Genomic DNA, 23,305 nt, shown 5'->3' with positions numbered 1-23,305 from the left:
CCATGGCCTCTTCTTTCTTCCTTTGTGTAGTAACTTGACAAAATGATGTTGTCTCCATTTCTCTAATTGTAGTTCTCTCCCACTTTGGTACCTATTTTTCTGTTTTCCTCTGTTTAACACCTTCCAAGAATCCTGTGTTTTTACTTCTCTGATTTGTTCTTATCGTATTCTTTCTGTTTCTCCATCTTTTTTTCTTTACATTTTCTTTATGTACCTACCTTTTTTCTGTTCTCTGAACTCTTTCTCCTCTTCTTTCTTTCTCCATCATTTCTCCCTTCCGTTCACTCTTTGTCTCATCATTTCTTTTTTTTCCTCTTCTCTCCCATTCTGTTTTTGTTTCCACGTTTTTTTTAATACTCTCCTTTTGCTCGGCCCTTTATATTATCTCTCTTCACAAATTGGTTTTTCCGTACTTCATCTGTATTCTTCACTTAGTTTCGTATATCCCCATCTTACTTTCTTGCCCTTTCCCTTTCCGCAACTTCTCTAATTTCTCTTTGTGCCTTCATATGTCAACTCATAATCTATGTACTTACTTACATCCCTCCCTCTTTAACTTTCCCTTTCTCCTCATAACTTTCCTCTTTATCTTTTTCACATAAAAGTTTTGCAGTGGGCGGCTATCTGCGACTGTTCTTATACTAGACGACGTATAGTGAAGGATAATAATAACCTACTAATCAGATCTAGTCAGTGTCGCATTTTCCTTGACAAAAAGCACCCCAACCTGTCTTGGACGAAAAAACCTATAGATGCCTGTTATAATTCCAAGATTTGGCATTGCTAAATATTCGGCTTCCACCAACATATCCCTAGTCAAAGACACCGGCAACTTTATTCAATTATCAAAACCTCTTTTATTAGAGATTAACTATTAATAGGTATAAATCAAAATAATCTTCAAAGGCGCCCAGAAAAACCAAGAACGTACAAACTTTTGAAGGTGCGAAATTTCTTTTGTTATGAGTGATAATACATCCAAACCTTATCTAAACAGATCTAGTTACCCAAACATTTGCAGAACGACGTTCTAAGGAGTTTCTATAAAGTAATTAAATAAATTCCAGTTACGTTACGATTTTCTGTTGCAGGTCTGTATGCGCCTTTACAGTTCGGCTCACCAAAGAGTACCCGGCTTTAAACAACAACAACGGCCTTGGGTTTACATTCCAAACAAATTTTATGAAACGTGTTCACTAATATAGCACAGATAAATATTTTATCACGGCATGCAACCATTCAATACAGATTTATACATTGAAAAATTGGAAATTTGTTTCCACAATAAGTGCCTTCTGGGTACAAATTTTTGATTGAAATAGCATTCATTCAAATATATAGGTAATGTTCAGACATTTGCGTGAAACAAAAATTATTTAGCTAATTCCTGTACTTTCGCTTTCGCAGTCGTTATTTAGGAATTCAGTTGTTAAAAATCTCCCATATAAAATACATAAGCACAGATATACGACATAAGTATCTTTCATTTTTATCACACACTGATAATAATTTGTTATCAAATTTAACTTCATTCACTTCACAAGCTTAAACCTTTAGCTACCATCGGTAGTTAACAGAAGCAGAGACTTGTTACTACAGTCTCTGAACAGAAGTTTATTTTTTTACCTCGAAACAAAGTTATTGAGGAAATCGCAAGGCAACTTTTGCACTTTTTGTAAACGCCACCTTAATTGTGCATTCTACAGTAAAGGTAGGTATTCACGTTCAGTTCGCCGGCCGGCCATTGCCTGTCTTGTTTAAATCAAGCAACTGTCCATCATAGACTGTGCCGTGCGTGTGTATTGAATTTAATACAGCCGGCCGGCAAATATCGTATCCGGACTGAAGTCCATGGCCGGCCGGCAAATATCGTATCCGGACTGAAGTCCATGGCCGGCCGGCCAACTGAACATGCGTAGATATGGAAAAGTTTTGTAGGGGACGTTTGTTCTTTGTTGCATTGCAATTTGCATGCACTCAGCATACATAAGTTTTTGTCTTATGTATGGCACTCAGTAACAAGTAGACAGTTGAAGTTGCAGTGTGTGTAATAAATAAGTTGTCCCTAAAACACGTAAGTCCGTGTATCTCTATTTAGATATATGAGCAATCTTTGTATTTTTTTTACACGCACGGATTAAAATAAAATAGTTTATTGTTATTCATTTAACAAAGATAATATGATACCCACATGGACTGTCTTACCATTTGGTCATCAATATACAGTGTGTATAATCAATGATTTGGCGAAAAAGAGCAACACATTAACGCGCCAATTTTTTACGCGTCCATTCACACATTGGAAACGATAAGTCGTAGTATTTATCGATTATGAAATAAAGGTAAAACCCAAAGTTAAGTAAAGAAAGTAGGTTGCCTCTTAACTTTCATCCAATAAACGTTCAATATTAAAATACGCGAATGCCGTCACCCAGAATCCCATTTTGTCCATCATAAAAATTAATTATTATCGCAACAACAACAGAGCAAGTTCAAAACATGCAAAATGGATCGAAATGGTACTTTACATGGATGTGCTGAAAAGTTCCTGCATTGCATAGAAAGAAACGTGCTAGTGAAATATTAAACAGACTATTCAAAATAGTTTACATTTCATCTTCATACTCTTCGGCCGGGAAATGCAGACTGCACTCTATTGCATACAGGGTTCAGGTTCCCCTTTCCAATGCACTTTATAACCCATTCTTTTTGTAATACAGTACTTACCTTTTGGAAAAGCGAAAAACTGAATCTGCGGTCCATTTGCTTACGATTTGTTGGAACTACTATTGCACATAGCAACAATATAACTGTCAAAGTCAACGAAAATTTAAACACCAATCAAATGGGACTTGCGGATTCTCTCCCTAAAGTTACGAGGCAACCTACTCTCTCTACCAATCTTGGGTAAAACCAACCCACAACAAGTGAAGTCATACCGGCCCATAGTTCTGCGTTTGTTTCAGGAGTGGTTACCTCGGCTTCGAAAATGTTGAAGAATAGTTAGAGAATATACATATACTTACTCAAAAATCTCAAAATTAGGCTTTCTTATTTAAATTTTTTTAACAATCTTACGGTTCTATATGAATGGTTGGGTATGCAATTTCTGATTTTGTAAATAAATTGCCAAAATTCCCACCTCAACATGGTATCTCAACGAAATCTTTGAAGATATTAAAATAATTAAGCAATTGAAAATTTAACAAAAATTTCGACAAATAAATCAAGTAAATCAATTATTAAAAGTATAAACGTCAGCCACCTTTGATCACAAGGTAAGATGTTTCCCACTTTAATATTTGTAATCATTGATAATCTTATCGACTCGTTTCACAATGATGATCAGTGCTGATATGATCGGTCGACCAAACCGGTTATCATATCAGTCGTCCACATATACAGTGCTATTTATCAAGAAGTACACATAGGGATTTATGTGCATTATTTTTTTCCCTATGCCTAGTTTTATATGAGAAAATCCCTGCTGAAGAGCGCCTAATTGTATGCAACCAAAATAACTTCTTTAAAACAAACAAAAATCTGGCTGTCATATTAATGAATTTTGAATATTGTTGCTTGGGCTTCCATATATTTATTTTCGTTCGTGTGCGATGTAAACAACAGAAGAAAAAAAGTTGATATTGTCAAGTGGTTTAGTGCCGGTAAAAATTTAAGGAGCGTAAGAGATTTATTTTCTATTAAGCCAAAGCAACATTATTCAAACTAATTAATATGACAGCCAGACGTTCATTTGTTTTAAAAAGATATTTCGGATGCATAAAATTAGGCGCCCTTCAGAAGAGATTTTGTCTTTTAAAAGTAGACATAAGACATAGGGAAAAACAATACCTACACATAAATCCCTATGTCTACTTCTTAATGAATGCCACTGTATGTATTTGAGAAGTGACAACATACTATATCAAAACCGTGACCATTTTGCATTATTTGACCAATCTAAAAATAATAATGTAGGCTGCCGTTTGCTGGTAACATATACAATCCTTCGGAATTAGTATTAATGGGAATGATACTGGAATTAGTGATATTGCTAAAGTGTTTAAACAGTGCTATTATAAGTATTATTATGAATGTAGATAAGTGAGTAGAATATGGGTGGCCAACACATTGTCCCGCCTTGCCGCATCTTTAGACCCGCGAAGCTGGGAAACAGCCGTAAGCTTTGTGATACATTTTCTAGAAAGTGTCGGTAGGAAAGTGGAAGTGGTAGGTTCTGATGTCTTTAGGCGAGTTCTGTAACTATTGGCATTAAATTAACATTTCTAAGAAACGACACCATTTCCCATCTATCGCTTAATGTTGGTACTAATGTAAAATGTTTAAAAAAAAGAATATCATTGAATAAGTAATTATAATTACTTATTCTAGTCAGTCTTTGAAATAAACGATGCCATGCGTTGCTTACGACTTCATTTTCTATTGAAAGCAGTAGTGCGTGTAGGTATGTGAGAATTGGAAATTGAAGGAACTAATTATAATTAAAGTGTCCATTGTACAGTTCCGTTTTTTATTGAAAAACGAAAACAGATCCCACTTTTGAATCGTCGATTTTGTATCATGTAAAATTTTTCATCAAAAGGCAGGTATGTAACTAAATACTTCAAATAAATCCACCTCTTCTGTTTGTAAATTTATTAAATAAATTCAAAATGTCTAGTCACATAGAACAATTAACAAAAAAAGTGACCGGGGGGAAATCTTACTTTTCATATTTGGCCCGTCTGCTAGAAAGGTGGTCAACATCCATGGTGTAGAAAAAAATTGGACAGTGGAGAGGACAAAACGAAATTTGTTCCAAAATGAATATGCAAAAGATGAGATGCACTCAAAAACGGATCGAAATAATTTGCAATTCTAGCAGTTGTTACAGTGGAGCTTGGAGTGGAGTAAATCTTCCTATAATCCTATGCTATTTTGGTTTGGCCTAGATTTTTAGTGAGAATTTTTTTGTTCCAATATGTATAGTGCAGTAACAGATAAATATGTTAAAAAACGCAAACAATAGCACATTTTTTTTAATTCTTAAAAAATGCACTAAAAATTGGATGGTAGAGGAGTCAAGAACAAATATTAAAAACAAAGATTCTAAATGTTTAGTAAGAAAAACACGACCGTAAAGTTTCATTGTTTGTGTTTGTTCTTTAATTTTGTTCTACGCAATACAATGCAGATGTTTACATATTTATGTGTTACATCCTGTTTACGCTTAAGCTTAAAGTATATGTAGGTACCATTTTTTTTCATTTAAAAATTGAGTTCTAAAGACTAAAGGTTGTGGAAACGAAATTGCGTACGTAAATTTTAAGATCGATTTAAAAAGATAAGTTTCTAATTTGTTCAAACCGTAGATTAAAAAATCTATGTTCAAACTGATATTAACAAAAGTTATTTCCAGTACAGCTTTCGGTACTAAGACTCCCGTACATCCTTAAAATTGAATAAAAAAGATTTCCCGATTTCTTATCTAAAACGCTTTCTATATAAAAATATTAAATTGCCTACTTCTTAAATAAAGCATATAGTGATCAAGTCGTCGCACCCGAGTGAGGGGCCCAATCGTACTTTTTTTTTAAATATGTGACTAATTTTTATTCCTCATTTTGCATTAGAGATTTCCAATAGGACAGACAAAACCATAAACCGAAATACTCTACTAAAGCACAGTCCACAAATTTACGGTTTTTTAGTACTGAGTGCGCATATGGCTGACGCGATTACCGCCGACTGTACCTGCATTGGTACATAAGGTTTATGTCCGTTATGAATTTTAAAATGTAAATTTAGATTATTTAAGGATGGAAAACGTTTAAAACCCTCTTTCCATTGATATTTCTTTTCATCTGTATGCATTCTATGGTCACAAGTTAAGCACGATTGGGAACTAAACGGTATATCCTTTCAATTGTAGTGAAAAATGGATTCTCGGTTAGATATCGTGGTGTTTGGTGCAACAGGATTTACAGGAAAATCCACTTTACCTTACCTCCACAAATTGGCACAAAATCCGGAAAGATCTCTGACATGGGGAATTGGTGGAAGATCGCTAGAAAAATTACAGAATATTCTGCACGAAGCTTCAACGCGGATAGGTATGGACATGTCACCGTAAATGAGATAACGTTAGTGTTTCTTACGTTAAAGGTGCGGATCTTAGCGGTATCCCGATTATAATCGCAGATAGTACGAACGAAAAGTCTATAATGGAAATGACGAAGAAAGCCAGGATGATTATAAATTGCTGTGGCCCATATCAGGTGCATGGGGAAGTTGTGGTTAGAAGTTGCATCGAGACTGGTACTCATTATGTTGATGTAACTGCGGAACCTTATTTTCAAGAAGCTATGGAGAAGAAATATCACGAAGCAGCGCAGAGACAAGGGATCTATATTGTTAATTATTGCGGATATGGTTACATGGCTACCGAAATTCCAGTGTGTTTGTTAGAAAATAAATTTCCAGGTGACATTTATTATTTTTCAAATCTTTTGAGAATTCTCATTTTTCTGGAATCTTAAAATATTCTGAATCTCTGTCGACCTTTCTGAACTTTCTTAAATTTTCCTTAATTTTCTTGCGTTTTTTTGAGCATGGTTCTTTCTTAGGAACCCTGAATTCGGTGGAAATCTTCACAGACACCTACCAAGGGGTGTATTCGCAAGGTTCGCAATTCAATATTGGTAGCTGGAAAAGTGCAGTGGTGGCATCTAGTAAATTAAAAACTTTTTTTTGGAACAAAATAAAACGAGATTGGAATTCCGTAAAAATGCGGCCAAAGATATGTTCAAGGTACGTAGGTTTATACAGTAGGTATATTTACATACACAGCTGACTCGTCCATAAGCTCGTCCGCCATTTTGGAGCCCATTGAAAATTCACGCTTGCAAAACGAAGCATGTTCTGCATGCATTGTCTTATCATTTAAAGAAAAACTATTCATTTGTTTAACGCTTATTAATGCATACAGGTATTTATAAGGTGAGATTTTACACATTAAACAGTTTTGACTGTGCACAAATTTCGATTGTCAGTCGAGCTGTCAGTGGGCTGCAAAATGACAGACGAGTCTACTAATCGGATTGTATTTGGAATGAGTAGATAGATGTATAGTATATACAGGCTGTTTCTCGCAAACCGTTACTTAAAAGTATTCAGACCAACATAGTTTTTCCCGATTCGAAAGAAAGTATTATTATTATCGTTTTACTTCCGGTTTTACAGGATGTGGATGGCAACTTTCTTGTTTTAAATAGAATACCCTGTATTTTCTCGAATTTTCGAAATATACATTAAAATCTACGTCGTTTGGTACCTACTGCATTTCCCTATACCCAGCATCAAAGGTTTTCAAGTTACTGGAAAGTTGTTTTAACGGTGTTTTTTACATTTTTCTACCGATTTGAACAGGGATTATTAAATCGGATAGAGAATAATTCGAGGCAAATTTTCTCATTTGAATGAACCTATCCAGAAAGTTCCCATAAACAATTATATTGAAAACAAGTGGAGTGGAGTGAGTTTAGGTCTAAAACGTCTTACTTATTTTATTGATAAACGTCGGCTCCCTACCCCTATTTACTATTTTAAGATGAGAGAAATTATGTAAATCATGTGGACTTGCCTCTAGCATAGATAAAATATGCCTGTAGTGTTGATCACAGCCCAATATGGGGTCAACGTTTCGCTTATTGCAGTTGTCGATTAGAGCTCTAACTTCCCTTATGCTGTTACAGCCGTTTGACCGCCTTTGTAGGATATAGTTGATGGCCTCCACTGTAACCTGGAAATAAACTGTGTTAATGGTAGGTAGGTTATGGAGGTTTTATTAGTATTACCATTCTGAGAACACCATTTCCTTTGCAGTAAACCAACTTATCGCATAAACTAGACATTCGTTGGAGCTCCCATCTATAGGCACCCGGTTCCTGCCAGCACTACCTTTTGCACAGCACGCCCGAACGTGTCTTACTGTGCTGTAGGTCGCCTGTTGTGAAGACATATTGTCTTTCTTAATCCCTTTACCTTCCTGGACAGCCACCTCGCCTTTGAGGCTCACTTTCCCAACCTTCTTTGAGAAACTACTGCTGCCAGGATTTGAAGTGAGCTCCTCCAGTCTGTCATATTTTTGGAGGTCTTTCAGCCGCAGGCGTCGTGGAGGTTTTGGTTGATGGTTACCTGCCCAAACTTTTGACTGGATTCGCGGAGTGTACCCGCTCGCTTTACCACCACAACCTGCTTACTATAGTCGTGGTGGATGTAGCTTGGGGCCGTGGTCATTTTCCCATAGGTTAAACAAAATCGTAAACCATAATCTTGTACTAAATTCCTGGGTACAATTAAACGCTAATTTTAAACGAATCGGTCGTTGTATAAAAAGTTCTTAACGTTGTAGTTGACAAAATATTCTCGCAAGAAATATTTCATGACTTTCGAAGTAACAAATGAGACAAACGGCAAACTATATAGGTTTCTAGAATCATCCCCCTCAAAGTAGTTCAATATAACCATTGAATAAGTAACTTATTCAATGAACGCAGATGTGTCTGGACGAATGGAGAAACCTCACAAAAAAAGAATATCTTGAACTATTAATAAAATGAATTTAAAAGTTTTATAACCGTAGTCCTTTTTGTGTAACATTTTAGCAAATCATATTGCATTTTTCTTAAATGTGTATTGATTTAAGGTTACCGTTCAGCAGAATCACAAGCATTGGTATTCCAAATAAAAAGATTTTACCATTTCCATCGCCAGACATTGACATAATCAACCGCTCTCAGCGCTACTTCTACGAAAACGTCGAAAAGAGACCTATCCAGGTCCGCCACTACTATCTCTTGGATTCGTGGAAAAGTATTCTGAAACTGCTGTTTATGGGAATGATAACGATTATTTTCAGTCAGTTTAGTTGTGGTAGAAAATTACTGCTGAAAGTATTTATTGCATCAACATAGATAACTTTTACACTAACTTGTCTGTTACAGTATCCAAAAGTGTTCTCAGGGGGACATTTTGATCATGAATCTCCCAACGAAGAAGTAGTTGAAAACACAAAAATCTGCATGTATTTTTATGGAAAAGGTTGGAGTAATAAGAAAGATAGCCAATTTAATCAACCACCCAATAAAAGTATTCTAGGCAAAATTGATATTGTTAATCCTGCCTATGGGTTTACGTGCTTAGCTGTAGTACTCTCGGCAATTATCATATTAACTGAACCCTCCAAGTTGCCCAAGAAGTAGGTGTATGAATATGAATCATTTGAGTGCGTTTAAAAGCTTTGCTTATTAGGGGAGGTGTATACACGCCTGCAGCTGCTTTCTTCGATACGTCAATGGTGGAAGCGTTACAGAAAAATGGAGTTCCATTGAATATATTATCTGAGAATGATTTGTAATACGATAATACGTGGAGAGACTTAAACTTGTAGTACCTAAATACGTTACGTGCCTTTTCTCCAACCAAGGAATGCTCAAATCATTATTTATGGTCCAACTGAATGGGAAAAAATTCTATTATTTATATATATTATAGTGTAGATATTTGTCTGTTCGCTTATTGTAATGTATGTACCTACTTGTAATGAGAGACCTATGTGAAAAATTCATTTAATTAATATGGTAGGGTTTTTTACGTATAAACACAAAACTATTATTACGTGTAGCTTGTATCCAAGGTATTTGTTTCGTTGTAAATAGTTTGTTTACTAGAATTATTAAGGATAGGGAAATGTTTATCTCATTTTTGTTATCAATTTTGATTTGTTAATATGTGTCAGTACAGATTTAATTTATTGGGTATTTCGTTTATTTTTATAAAAGGTGTATGTAATTGTATAGAGATAAGGATGCATTTTAATCGGAAAAAAATTGTTTGTTGTAATTTAGATAATTCCGCGTAAAATTTGCCTACGTGCGACTGAAGAAAGAGTCCTGTAGCGAAACGTTCATTGGTTTGTCGCGTTGCCATGGTCAGGTAATTGGATGAAAAAATTCGATTTGTTTAACGTGGAAAAGGGGCCTTTTGCCAGTTTCGAGGCCGAGGTGCAATTCGTTAAGAGGCCTTTCATCAAGTTCGAGGCAGAGGTGTGTTTAGAAGACGCGCGTTTCTGAGTTAAAGTTTGGTGGCAAACTACTGCCTTTCGTCATGTAAACAATCTTGTTGTTGGTCAAATAGAATTCAGTATGTGGTAATCAAGAGTACAGTACATTTTGTAAGCTTAATGGTTATTTAAATCTTACAAACACTATTTTAAAATCGATTAGTAATAATTATTTAAAAAATTATAATTTCCTGTGCCCTTTCGCGTATTCCTGAAGTCGCTCTATTTGTATCCCAAACTGACTCCTAAGGTCACGTGTCACGTGATTTTTTCGAGCACTCCGGCCTGTAAGTATTGCATTGCAGACCTCGCTTTTACCTATATTTTTGTTCGCGTGTATTAATTAAAGGGGTCTCTACTTTGCTCGACTTTAGCTTCTTAACAGAACCCCCCCAAAATAATAACCCTCTACAAAACGGCGAGATGGTTCTGTGATCAGAGCTGGGTCGAGCGTTCTAAAAAACCGCTCTAGCGATCTAATTTTCTCAAAAATGCTCACGAGTATCGAGTTGTTTTGCAGAGCTAAACCGCTTGCGATTTCCGAGCACTCCTAAAAGTCTTGAGCGGTTTATCGTGAGTGCTCGGGAGCGAAAAAAAACCGCTCGGGAACGGAAAAAACGCTCGCGAACGGCGCTTAATCCTTCATCGTTTGAGGGCGGTTAAAATCGCTCACGAGCGAAAAAAACGCTCAGGAACGAAAGAAACCGCGAGCGAGCGAAAAAAAGACCTTGTGAGCGAAAAACAACGCTCATTAGCGAGAGGAAAAACCGCTCGTGGGCAGAAAAAACGCCCGAGCGCCGAGCACTTTAAGTAAACGCCCGAGTATCGAGCACCAAGCGGCCACTTGGAGCACTTTTTCGAGCAGAACGCTGGCGGGCGGTACCCTGCTCTGTCTGTGATGGCCCCTTTCGCGTGGTGGCATATCAGTTTGCGTTTTGCCTTAGTATCTTGACTTATTGGATTTGTTACTGTAGGGTGTTTTTTGAGCTGCCTACGTCTACCAAAAATTTCGGTTTACAAGAAATGACCAAACAATTGGAGGACACACTGTATGTAGCACCACCCTCAGTTTCTTATTAATTGATTATTATACAAATATTTCCTCATTAACTTAGGGAAGATCTGAGGTTGATTAAATATGGTCAAAATTATTTTCTGATAATATGCATACCTGTTTGCGAGAGTCCAATTAAATTATAAACTTTTTTGACATGCGGTTCAAAACTGTACAGAGAAGCGTTCCGTTCAATAATGGTTAGCCTACAACAAATGAGAAAAAATTTGTTAACAGTCATTTAACTAAAACTGAATTAGATTGACATTATGACAAATACTAAAAAAATAAACAAAATATAAATAGGACGCACAAGTCAATGATTTAACTTAAACTACCAAATGAGGAGTCTATGAGTTTCAGTAGTTAAATTTAAACATAATTGTTGTGCAAGGAATGCAAGGCATAATTTCATATTAATAAGTCACCTACATTGGCATCTCCGATACATGCGCAAATGATGAATTTAAATATTTATTTTATAATTCAACAACATGGTCACTAATTTTCTAGGTAAAATAGGAACACAACGGAATATCTAAACATTTATAAAATCACAAAATACAATATACCATTTAAATATTATAACAAACAATATTAAAAATATACACAAATTATAACAATTTCTATTTATATATACAATGAGTAATAATATGAAATCGAATATGATCTTCCATGTTGAATGGTGCTAAGAAATGTAGAGCAATACTGTCAAATAGTAGGAAGTGTAAGTCACACGAATCAAGTCTTGTCATAAACGATAAAGAATGTATACTTAAACCGTGGAATCTACAAAGCCAGACTGCAAATGGGTAAAGATCCACTCTAATCTATTTTTGTGGTTTCTTCATTCTAATCACACTAACAAGTTTAGCAAGAGGTATGCTCAGAGGAATGTTTTACACTAGAATTGCACTATTTTCTTTTCGATGTGGTTTCTCAAGCCATGACTGTCTAGTAGACAACTTAACTAGTGACAACAATTAGCTTTTTCTAATTTTAAACACACTCACTATCACACGCTGGGATCAAATGAAAAACTCACTGGTGCAAATACAATTGAGCTCGATCAAGTATTAAAAAAAAAGAAGTACTACAGAAGACCACAATTTTTTCCACATAAACCAAGGGCCGAAAATATTTCACTTGAGAGGTTGGCCCTCAAAAGTTCCAAAATTTGAGTGTCTTTTTTCATTCTTTTTGTGCAACTGTAACGCATTATGAAGATGGAACTAAATTTCTTCTCATTTTCAAAGAGTAAAAAAACTTACAGAAGAGAAGCATACTTTAGGACTTTTAGAGGCTCAGTTCCTCGACGAAACATTTTATATTCTTGGTTTACTTGCGAAGAAATTGAAGAGAACTTAGGGATTACAAAAACCATTCAAAGAAACTGACCAAATACAAAAAAATCCTTCTAGCGATTTTAACAGAAACAAGTTTACATAAAAAAGGGTCTATGTAACCCCATGGAAGCAAAAATGCTATTTGAAAAAATACTCCACATAATGAAAAGTACAGATAGGGTAGATACACTGAGCACACTTACAGAATCGTTTAGAATACTTGCAGAAATTTGCACTCAATATTAATAAATAGCCATGATTCATTTACTAGTTGTGCTACACAAGTTTATATTGACTCCCCTTATGAATATTGCTATGATATACCTAAATCGCAATAATAAATATTTTAACAAGCATCTCCTAAATCCAACGCGCCATCTTCTTCTAACTTGGTGACAAGTTTAATAACACGATGTCCTTCTTCGGTTTGCCTAGCCATGTCGATTAACGCCAATAATTTCCTAATACCAATAAACACTCTGGAAGACACGACAAATATAAGGCAAACGAGAGAGAATACAATGAGACATACCGTTTCCCTTGAACCTGCCGTGCTAACTGATGCATTTCCTGCTTAGAAAAAACTTCAGACTCTTCAAGCATCGCTAGCAAATGTTCAGATTTCGATAAGTTCGGTACATGTAAAACTGCTGTGAACGCCGAAAGCATTTCCATATCTTCTAAAACTTGCCTAAGAGAATGATTGTATAGCATAGGCAGTGAGGAAATAGCCTTACCTTCGACTACTCGTACACAAAACTAGAAGTTTTTTACCCGGCGGCGGCTGTTTCTTGAGTAGCACAAGTAAGGCTTGTAACGTTAGGTTTGAGTATCTAGGACCGATAGGTCCATAATCGAGTAATCTCTCGATATTGTCCACTAAAATGCAGCTAAGCGTAGAGCGATACGCGTCGTCGAAGACCTGAAACGCCCATACAGATCACTCGTTAACGGAAATTTAAAGGTTATACCTTTCGAATGTGTAAACATTTGGCAGTCTCCGTAAATCCGACCATTTCTTCGGGTGAGCATACTTTAATGAACGGAAAATCGGAATCTTTGGCTAACTGAGCGGCGAGAGCCGTCTTTCCCGAATTTGGAGGACCTTCGAGTAGTACTGATACTAAACCTGCAATAAGACTGCTTGTAGAAAATTTACAAAATGGCGGATACCTACCTGAACTTTCTGAGGAACGTGCTTGCTGTATAAACAACCGTCCGTCTTCAAGAAGTGACGTAACAGGAGGGCCCCAATTAAATATGCCCCGCAATAAGAATTGATCTAAAATTTCCAAGGCACTTCCAAATGCCTAAAAAAACGCGTATTCCTTGTTTCGTTAAACAGAATAAGCGCAACTCACCGGTTTAATATCATTGTCCAGGGCGTGAAGAAAATCACCTCTGCACACTAGCAGTTTCTCCATAGCTTCCGGATCTACTTCGACTTTCGAAGCTGCCTTTATTAGACGATTCATGGCAGTCGACTGTGCTGCTCGCACCAAGCCCTCGAGTTCGGCGCCCGAAAAATTTTTAGTTAAAGTGGAAAGTTCCTAAAAAAGTAATTTGTAGTCTTGTAAATTCCCCTTACCATGCTATTACAAACACATATGTTTCATACAAATACAAAAGTGGCACAAACTTCAATTAGTGGTTCTCCTGACCATCTATCAACTAGGTATGCGAGATACCAGAGAAATTCCCATGAGGCTGTTTCCTCCCCAATCCATCCTCTTACATTTAGTAATAATAATAATAATAATAACGTACAGACAAACACTAATCGTTACTTGATTTTAATCCGTGCAATTAGTTAACCAGGCTAGACCTGAGTTCTGACAAGAAACACCGCCCATAATACTAATAATTTATTGGCTTTCATACATGGGAGTTGTTTCAGCACGTCAAAAAACTTAATTTCTGTTACTAGATTTTTAAAATTGTATACATTGTGAAACCTTATGTATAAACATAATTTATTTAGATCGATTTTACGTACCTATGTAATTACAATAATATAATCAATTCAAGCAAAAGAATGCAGTTATACAGAAGTTTTGTTTGCAGCATCATTTTCAATTATAGCAGAGATCAAATATCAACGAAAACAATTTATTTCCAGAATTAAGACTTGCTGCTGTTTGGTCCTTGAAAGACTTATATGTATAAACAAAATAAAAATTGTTTCAAATAAACAAAGTGGCTCAAAATACTTCGTTTGGGAGCTATCTCTCCAAACTTCCCAAAATAACACATAATAAGTATGAAACTAACTGCATTACCATGCATGTATGTAAGTATTTGGGACAGTAGGCATATAAGGCCGACCCTAGACCAATTCAAGGTCACTCCCCACCTGGTGGTGACTTTGGAACGTAAGTCAAATTGCAGTGCCACGTGGTGGTGACCTTGGAAATGAGGTCAGGGTGAAAGTCGCGTGTCACGTGGGTGGTGACCTTAAAAAGTAAGTTGAAGTGAGTCGCGTGCCGCGTGGACGGTGACCTTGGAAAGTAGATTGCGGTAAAGCCCAAAGGACAAAGTGTATAAGCTTGTAGGTCAAGGTGAAGTTCAAGGGGCTCTGCTTTCAAGGTCATTGGAGATCAATAACCCCTTTTTGTAATGTCAACTATTTCAAAAAGTTCAGTGACCTGATTCTTGTCATTCTTATTTCATTTTCAAGGATTAAGAAAATCAGATCTCAAAGTCTTTCCCATACATTTATTGTTGTGCTATTAAAACTTTTAATAGTACAATAATAAACTCGATAATAATGAGGAAGGCTTTGAGATCCGATTTTCTTAATATTTGATATCACTCAACTCCATTTGGAGGAACGATGGATCATGTTCAAAAATTCATTTTCAAGGTCAATGGTCAAGTTCAGTTTCATTTGCTAGGGTTCTCAAAGTACAACGATTTACAATTATTTGCAATGTAATATTCAGAGTCCGCAACTGATTTTAGCCAAAAAATAGAGACTTGGTCTCTATTAACATATTTAAAAATAGAGACCATTTAGAGACCTTCGAGAACCAATTTCCATACAAAATTAAGCAAAAGATATTTATTTTGTAATAGATGAGATACATAAACGGCAATATATCTAAACAAGTATAAATTGTGCACAATTCTTGTGCGGATAAAGCGCATTTTTTTACCCAAATAGCTTTTTTTTTTACATCACCAATGGATATATTTCTCTTAAGACAATCCGTTCTTGAGGTATAAGGGAATAGGTCAAGGAGGAGGGCTGTGGTTGGTAGAAATTAATTCCTTTCTTTTTTTAAATTCTTACAAAATGCGCTAAAAATGTACAGTCAAATTTCTGCGGTTTATCAATTATGAATTATACTTTTTTAACATGCAAAATTTAGAGACTTTATAGAGACCGAATACGAAAAATAGAGACTTTTGGAGACCAGCATTGAAAAAAGGAGACCATTTGCGAACCCTGAATATTCCATTTACCAGATCATCAGAGGTCAATGACCCCATGCCCAACCTGGCCCAGTCCAAGGTCACGCCAGTAACTTTGGAAATTAGCTCAAGGTGAAATTCGTGTGCCACGTGCGCGGTGACCTTCGAAAGTAGGTTGTGGTTAAGCTCAAAGAGCAAGCCGTATTTATAGTTTTTAATTTGTTGGGATTTCAGCCAAGGTCATTAGCACCATGTTTGTGTTCATTCAAGGGCGTCCAAGGTCAATGACTGCATTTCTGTGATGTCGAATTACATTTTTGAGGTCATCCAAAGCCAATAAACCCATCTGTTTGTGGTATCAAATTACATTTTCATCCAAGGTAAATGCACCCTTTTTTTGTGGCGTGAAATTAATGTTGGAAGTGATCCAAGGCCAATGACTTCATTGTTGTGGTTTCAAATTACATTCTCAAGGTCATTCAACAAGAGTTCTGAATTGCTCACTTAAAGGTTCTGCAAAATTCTCATAAACCATTGAAACTTTGATAGGCCTAAAAATTTTCAAAGTCCCCTGTAGTAGCTTAAAGGTCTTAAAAAATGGTTGAAAAACCTTTAAACTTAAACTCTTTTAAAGCTACATAAAACCTTTTAACAGTGCAGCTATTCAAGATCAAATCCCATTATATGCTTTCAAACCCTCTGGAAGACCGTCGACCTCGGCTTCCACTAACTTGAAAACCTTTAGAGATTTATGAAAAAACCACTGCCTATCTATGGAATGTATAGAAGGGCTTTTGGTTATACATGCGACCTGAACCCTCGACTGGTATATTGGCTTTACACTGTAGGGATAAGGCCAATAATACTGTATGATACACTTGTATGGTGGTCTGCCATGCGCAGGGCAACCTACAAGAAGCAGCTAGGAAAGGCACAGACAGACAGACTGTCTGAGAGTCATGAAAACCAAGCCAACTTTGATCATGGGAAACTTCTGGGACTAGTGGACAGATCAAGGCAACAGCCTTAGGCACGGGCGAATCTGGGAGGAAACTCTAGATCCCATGGAGCCTACCTTAGGAATTGCTCCCTCTGTTTTCAGGGACAGGATTAAGGACTGGGTAACCAGTCAATTCTAGGCTCAGTAGCCACAAGCAACTGCACTCTTGACAGTCCAGGGCCTTATCAACAGCGCCCCTTGGTAAAACTGGGCCTTCTAAGCTTCTAAAACTGAATAGACACCAGATTAAGAAGATCACCAATGTTCTTACGGAGCACTGGATAGTCAACTATCACCCGTGCGACATTGGACTTGTAGAAGACCCATGTGCAGATTCTGTGGCAAGGCAGATGAAACTACTGAGCATGTGCTCTGTCACTGTGATGCCTTGATTATAGACAGTTATCTGGAACTAGGGAGGGTGAAGCAAGTTAGGCTAAACAGGGTCCTATACTTTATTGAGATAGTTGCGAAAGAACGGGGGAAGCACAATGGTCCTTTGGTGTGCCTAAGTGCTAACTGGTCGTGCTCCCCTTATGAATAGACTAGCATCTCCTCTAAGCGACAAAGTACAACGATCTACAATTATTTGCTATGTAATATTCCATTTTCAAGATCATCAGAGGTCAATGACCCCATGCCCAACCTGGCTTAGTCCAAGGTCACGCCAGTAACCTTGGAATTAGCTCAAGCCTCTTTAAAAGTTCTTAAAAACCGTTACACATTCTTAAGAACCAATAAAGACTATTATTTGTCGAAGTTGCAGTCTGTATAAAGCAATAGTCTGTGGATGGTCACATCTACCCCTACTCTTTCTTTTAGTTTATAAAATAAAGCCAAATAACATTTTTCCCAATTTGTTTTGTGTTTTATGGTATCACTCATTACATTCGTTTCACCCCCTACCAGTAATAATTTGAAACTAAAAATAATTTCCAGGATTTTCCTGTGATTACGTTTATATACTAAAACTTTATTCGAAATTTCCAATACTACTATGACACATTTGACTCTGTTCCAATGCCATGTTATAAACGCTTCTCTAAGTGATACCTACCCTATTGTCAACATCAGGATCAATCTTTTTAAACTGCTTCATTCGTGCAGTATGAATATTTAGGATCTGAAATCTACCATCTTCACTGGGTAAGCTAATTTCCATTTGTACTTCCAATCGACCAGGTCTTATTAACGCCTCATCAATCATATCTTTTCGATTTGTCATGCCTGCGAGAAAATTTACAGTACATCGACAAGTTCTAGTAAAAACTCACCGATTACTAAAATATTATTAAGTTGTTCAACTCCATCAATTTTGGCTAGCAACTGATTGACGACCGTATCATGCACGCCAGTATTACCAGCTACTGACCCTCTTTGTTTACAGATCGCATCAATTTCATCAAAGATAATAATATGTAAACCACTATTGGGGCCCGCCTAATAAAACGTTGTTACTCAAATCCTAGTTTCAATCTGAAAAACCTACCCGTTTTTCTTCCTCCTCGGCATCAGCGAATAACCGTCTTATATTCGCTTCAGATTCGCCAACATATTTGTCCAAGATTTGTGGGCCGTTAACAATCTTCGGCTCACGCGCATTTAACATTTTCCCTATTTGACGCGCCATTAATGTTTTACCTGTTCCTGGCGGTCCATACAGTAATATACCCTTAACATGCTTACAACCTTAAAAAAACAACACCTATTACCTACACTCTAGCATTGCGTAAAGAATAGAATAGGGAGACGAACTTACGGAGAAAATAAGATATATCAGATTTCGTGGTTCAGGATTTGACAAGAAAGGGGAGGGGATTGTAACACATTCTATCAATTTTTTTTTCTTAATTTTGCTCCTGAAGTTTCATTCCCTTCTGTTAAACGATTGAAATGGTAGGCCAACTAATTTTTATGGTAGGTTCCTCTAATAAAAGCAAACAAGGTGAAAGTACACAAAAACGTATTGCACCTAATATAGATTTTTCCCCAAAATGAGGATATAAACGTAAAATACACCCATTTTCAGAAAATTTGTGCCAAATAACCTTACGCTAGCGAAGTCTTAAAATGCTAAGCATTTTTACCAACCTATATGATGTGATTGACCAAAAAAGAGAGTATCGATATATATTGGTGCATTTCTGAGCCCAATCAAATCTCTTTTCGCTTTGTAGATTTTTCCAACGACACAACATTCTCACAACAATCTGTAACGTCTAAAATCGGCGTGCGCGCGGAAAATTGGAGGGAGAAAGTAGATTGGGAAACAGGCGGTTGCGTTAAGCAAAAAGGAAAGGGAGAAGAGAAAAGTGTGAGAGAGTGTGTTTGTAGCGGAGATTAAAGAAAGGCGTTTAAGAGAAATTGCCAATCGACTGGGGCCCGAGAATTGCATTAGAAGAAATAATAATTGTTGTAATTGGCCGTCCAAAAATTTAACAACGGACCAAGTTAACGCGAGCCGTTTTCCATCTATAGTAAGTAAAAGAAGGGCGTTCGTGTCCATTCCTATACTGCGTAATTTTTAGGGTTTTCTTTACCCCAATGTGCATAGAAGATAGAATGTAGATAGATTTGAAGTAAATCCGAAGCACGGAGAGTGAATACCGAGTCCTTTCGATATTGAACTAATCAGCATCTTTGTCAGCATTCAGCGACCTCCAAATTTAATCAAGAGCCTGCTCCGCCAGCTCGGCTGTACACAATTCCTTTCCGGAAAACCGACAAACAGATAAGAAAGAACGCCCTGTTCATAATTGTTTGTACCTGAGTTATCACCCAATTAACCATCATTCACCTCATTTTATTCACCATTAGTACAGCATAATTCTAACCACCATCAATCGTAACTTTGTGATATAAATCAATTAAGTGTTAGGTTAACTTTATAATCAATAATACGTGTCGATTTATCTGTCGGTTGGCATGTGAGTTAAAGACAGATTGGCGCCCAAAAATTATGTAATAAATTTAAATGAAATTGTAAATATTTGTATCCACGACCCCGCCACCCCCAGGAACTGAGTAGAGCCAGTGGCACCATTAAACTTATTTTTTTTCTAACGTCACAAATCAAGCAAAAAAAATTCTATATGGTAAAACATTAATAAACGGCGTTTGCGAACAAAACGACGGTGATAGGTCCATAAGAACCTATGTATCTAGTTAGCATGTAATAAACCTAACTGTATACAATTTGACCATTGTGCAAAACTTAAGGGTAAACAGCTGTAGGAGGTTGAACAGACGGACGGACAAGATAATAACTATACCTACATACATTGTCAACCCTTTGAAAAAATGAGGTAACAACTAAAATGAATGACCACCTTGTTCCTAAACGCATTCCGAATTTTTAAATTTTGTTGCTTTAGAGCCTAGCTCTATTTTCAAAGCCTCTCAGTAATTAGTAGGCCGTTAAAAAATTATAAACAATTGAAATTATAACAAATTTACTTCAAATAAAAAAAACAAAAACTCAAAAATTGATTCAGCCATTCCTTAATGTTTATAGCAAAATGATGTAGGGCACCATCGGCTGAAACCACGATGTGCACCAGAACATTTTGTAAAAGTAAAAAATGAGTATTTAAAAATTCATAGTAAAGAGCACAATTTAAAATATGTTATTCAAATTGCATTTTTCTAACAAATTAACTTAACTAATCAACAATCAATAACAGAATTGTAAATGCCAATTAACTAAACTGACAGATGTTATTTCATTTTATTTTGTTTTAATATTTTCCAACATGGCTTACTATTCAAATTGATTTATTTAAGTTTACACATTGGTTTAAATGTGAAATTCATTATTTTATCTTTCAAAATGGGCTATGAAAAACAAGAGTTTTTGTTTTTTTTTGTTGGGGGTAAATATTTTATTATTTGAATTGCTGTTTATACTTTTTAATGGCCTATTGATTACTGAGAAGCAAAATCGAAAAACAGTGAATTATTAGAAATTGTCGAATTACAAAAAATAGGCAAGCGATACATACCGACATGCTTATATAGTTAGAAGTTTTTAGCCATTTGGCGTATGTTAGTACATTTCATGATTAGTAATACTGCGGAGTCACGGCCTTCTCAGTTTAATGATAACTGGGATATTCAATTTTTACTGGACATCTACTTTTTGAAAAAATGACGAATTGATGCTAAACGACTCATTTTAAATATCATGTGTACTACATAGTCACACTAAAATTGACCAAGGAATCGAAATAATATGCAGGGGGTTCCATTTTAAAAAATGCAACTTTGATATAAATCACCCTGAATAAAAATTGTAATTTTGTTGAAAATATTTTTGGTTTGTAGCCGTAAGGGTCCCTTAATATGCCTTGACAATTAATTTTAAATATGGGAGTTAATAAACCCACAATCTTCCACCCACCACACCAACAGATGTCAAAATTGCTATTGATCATTAATTTCGTTTGGAAAACGTCCAACAGCATTAACTCTTGCAAGGAATGAATTTTATGCATTTTCCTCAGTCAGTACAGTTAATGTGCACTTTGTCTAAGGGTACAGCAAATTAATTGCACTTTTCAAACATCTTAAAAAACCATAGGCATTGCATTTGAAAAATAAAAGTTCCATCGATTTCCGATTAAACTGAAAGTTTCAATATGCGATCGGGCAGATTGTAATGTCACATATCAAATTATATTTGACAAATTTTTCGTATCTCTTCAAATAAAAGAGATATTGAGGTGTCCCCCTTATATCGAACACATTGTATTTTGAAGTTTTTGAAAAGAAACGTAAAATTGACTAAATTTATATGTATCACCATACTTTGCTTTGCCAAACGTATGTAGAGGTTCTCCCACTGTTCTATTCTTTACACTAGTTTCGCATGGTACCTAATTGTTCGACAATTTCCGGTGGAAAGACTCTGGAGGCGAATGCTCGTCTAAATATCGCATTGAACTCTTTATCCAAGCCACCGATTCCCATTTTCTGAAAATCCCAATCAGGATTGATGATTGACTGGCGAGGTTGCTTTCTAAAGAATGAAAGATCAGGACTTATTGCCAACAGAAAATAACCCACCCTTTAGATTTTCCGACTAAATTCAAGGAAGAGCTCTCGGCTTTCTCAAACTGAACGACAGTATCGGGGAGGAGACGTCCCATCTTGGTTTTGCGAGGTTTCGCATCTCTGCCTTGTTTCAAAGCATTTAGATCGACAGCTAAAAGTCAAAGTCAACATTTTGAATTGAAAGGGGCACAGAATCACCTTCTAAATCTTTAACGACCAAGAGTAGTAACCGTTTGTCTTTAAATGCAAATGCGAATTGCTGGCCAACAGTGAAAGCTTGAGCGGCGAATGTGTACAAAAATTCGCGAGCCATCTCATCGGTGTCATACTGCTCTTGTGTAGTGCTAAAAATGATAAGCGCATGCAAGATCAACCAATTTATTTCTCTACATACGTTTTTTTCTGCATAAAGTCTGCTTCGAGTATAATGGTGCAAAGGCAATCTGTACTGCCGGAAGGGCTGAAGTAGTGTGGTTTAACATCAATGTCTTGGTTAAGAGATAAGACAGCCCATTTTCTTTGTGGCAAACTGAAACCGACATTCTTGCTCGGTATACTAGGATGAGATTTCACGGAGAACACAAAGTGCTGACCTCCTCCCGTGTTCACATCAATGTACCTGCGAAACTTGCGAGTAGTATCGCCCCAATTACAATAAGCCTTACTTTACGTCAGGAGGAAAGTCGTTGGCATTTATAATAGCACAATTCGTTAATGACAATTCATCTGTGGGACATTTGGTCGCTTTGAATGACTGAAAATGCAACAGTATTAATGTTATGTCAACTCAGCTGTTGAATCAACCATTTCTGTTGATTTATTACACGTGGAATTTACACACACATACAACTGCAATGCAGAAATCCTTGAACTATGCGAAAATCAATACAATTGCAGCCTTCAGTACAAAGTATACATAAATTAGAAACTTAACCTTACTTTTTAAATCTTGCGCATCCTACAACTGTCAGTGTCTTTTCACATCGGCAACATTGCAATTCGATTTACACGTTACAGGGTGTTTGCGAAAGACTGTAATGGCCTTTGCCATTGTTCAAACAATGCCTTTGCCATAATCAAAAGTAATGGGTATCCACACTTCCAAGCTTTCCTCTTTAGACAATTAGAAAACGTATAAAGTGTACTATAAGTCAAATTCTATTTTGTGACAACAAAAACTCCGATAAATCAGATTTGTATGGCTTTGTAATGCACTTAAGGTCCATATCATCATCACGTCTTAAGTTTTCTGTTTCTCACTTTTTTACAAATCAACGCATCATGCAATTATTCCTTTTCTATGAAGGCGTGGACAT

General features: G+C 36.3%; 2 protein-coding genes across 5 annotated transcripts; one reads left to right on the top strand and one right to left on the bottom strand.

Annotated features, from left to right (window-relative positions):
* Positions 1 to 1,792: 1,792 nt before the first annotated feature.
* Positions 1,793 to 10,220, top strand: LOC116175426 (saccharopine dehydrogenase-like oxidoreductase). 4 transcript variants are annotated; one of them, XM_031493544.1, is made up of 8 exons: positions 1,793 to 1,973; positions 2,009 to 2,074; positions 5,933 to 6,113; positions 6,166 to 6,483; positions 6,627 to 6,810; positions 8,708 to 8,954; positions 9,006 to 9,259; positions 9,313 to 10,220. In XM_031493544.1, the coding sequence occupies exons 3-8, from the start codon at positions 5,939 to 5,941 to the stop codon at positions 9,416 to 9,418; spliced, it is 1,284 nt and encodes a 427-aa protein (XP_031349404.1). In that variant the 5' UTR covers positions 1,793 to 1,973; positions 2,009 to 2,074; positions 5,933 to 5,938; the 3' UTR covers positions 9,419 to 10,220. The 4 variants fall into 4 exon arrangements, with proteins under 4 accessions (XP_031349404.1, XP_031349405.1, XP_031349406.1 ...); XM_031493545.1 differs by lacking the exon at positions 1,793 to 1,973 and having other exon boundaries at positions 2,009 to 2,078; XM_031493546.1 differs by lacking the exons at positions 1,793 to 1,973; positions 2,009 to 2,074 and adding an exon at positions 3,136 to 3,278.
* Positions 10,221 to 11,638: 1,418 nt separating this feature from the next.
* LOC116175425 (vesicle-fusing ATPase 1-like) lies at positions 11,639 to 22,949 on the bottom strand. The gene is made up of 15 exons (XM_031493543.1): positions 22,794 to 22,949; positions 22,655 to 22,743; positions 22,384 to 22,608; positions 22,188 to 22,333; positions 22,002 to 22,140; positions 21,812 to 21,954; positions 18,427 to 18,626; positions 18,212 to 18,377; positions 17,995 to 18,164; positions 13,885 to 14,073; positions 13,701 to 13,833; positions 13,495 to 13,652; positions 13,261 to 13,445; positions 13,056 to 13,214; positions 11,639 to 13,002 (listed from the first exon to the last, which is right to left on the bottom strand). Exons 1-15 carry the CDS (start codon positions 22,794 to 22,796, stop codon positions 12,870 to 12,872), a joined length of 2,238 nt encoding a protein of 745 aa, XP_031349403.1. The 5' UTR covers positions 22,797 to 22,949; the 3' UTR covers positions 11,639 to 12,869.
* Positions 22,950 to 23,305: the final 356 nt, after the last annotated feature.

This window comes from Photinus pyralis, unplaced genomic scaffold, assembly GCF_008802855.1.
Source record: "Photinus pyralis isolate 1611_PpyrPB1 unplaced genomic scaffold, Ppyr1.3 Ppyr1.4_LG7, whole genome shotgun sequence".
NCBI lineage: Eukaryota > Metazoa > Arthropoda > Insecta > Coleoptera > Lampyridae > Photinus > Photinus pyralis.
Note: the sequence above shows the minus strand (reverse complement) of the source record. Positions and strands in the feature narration are given on the sequence as shown.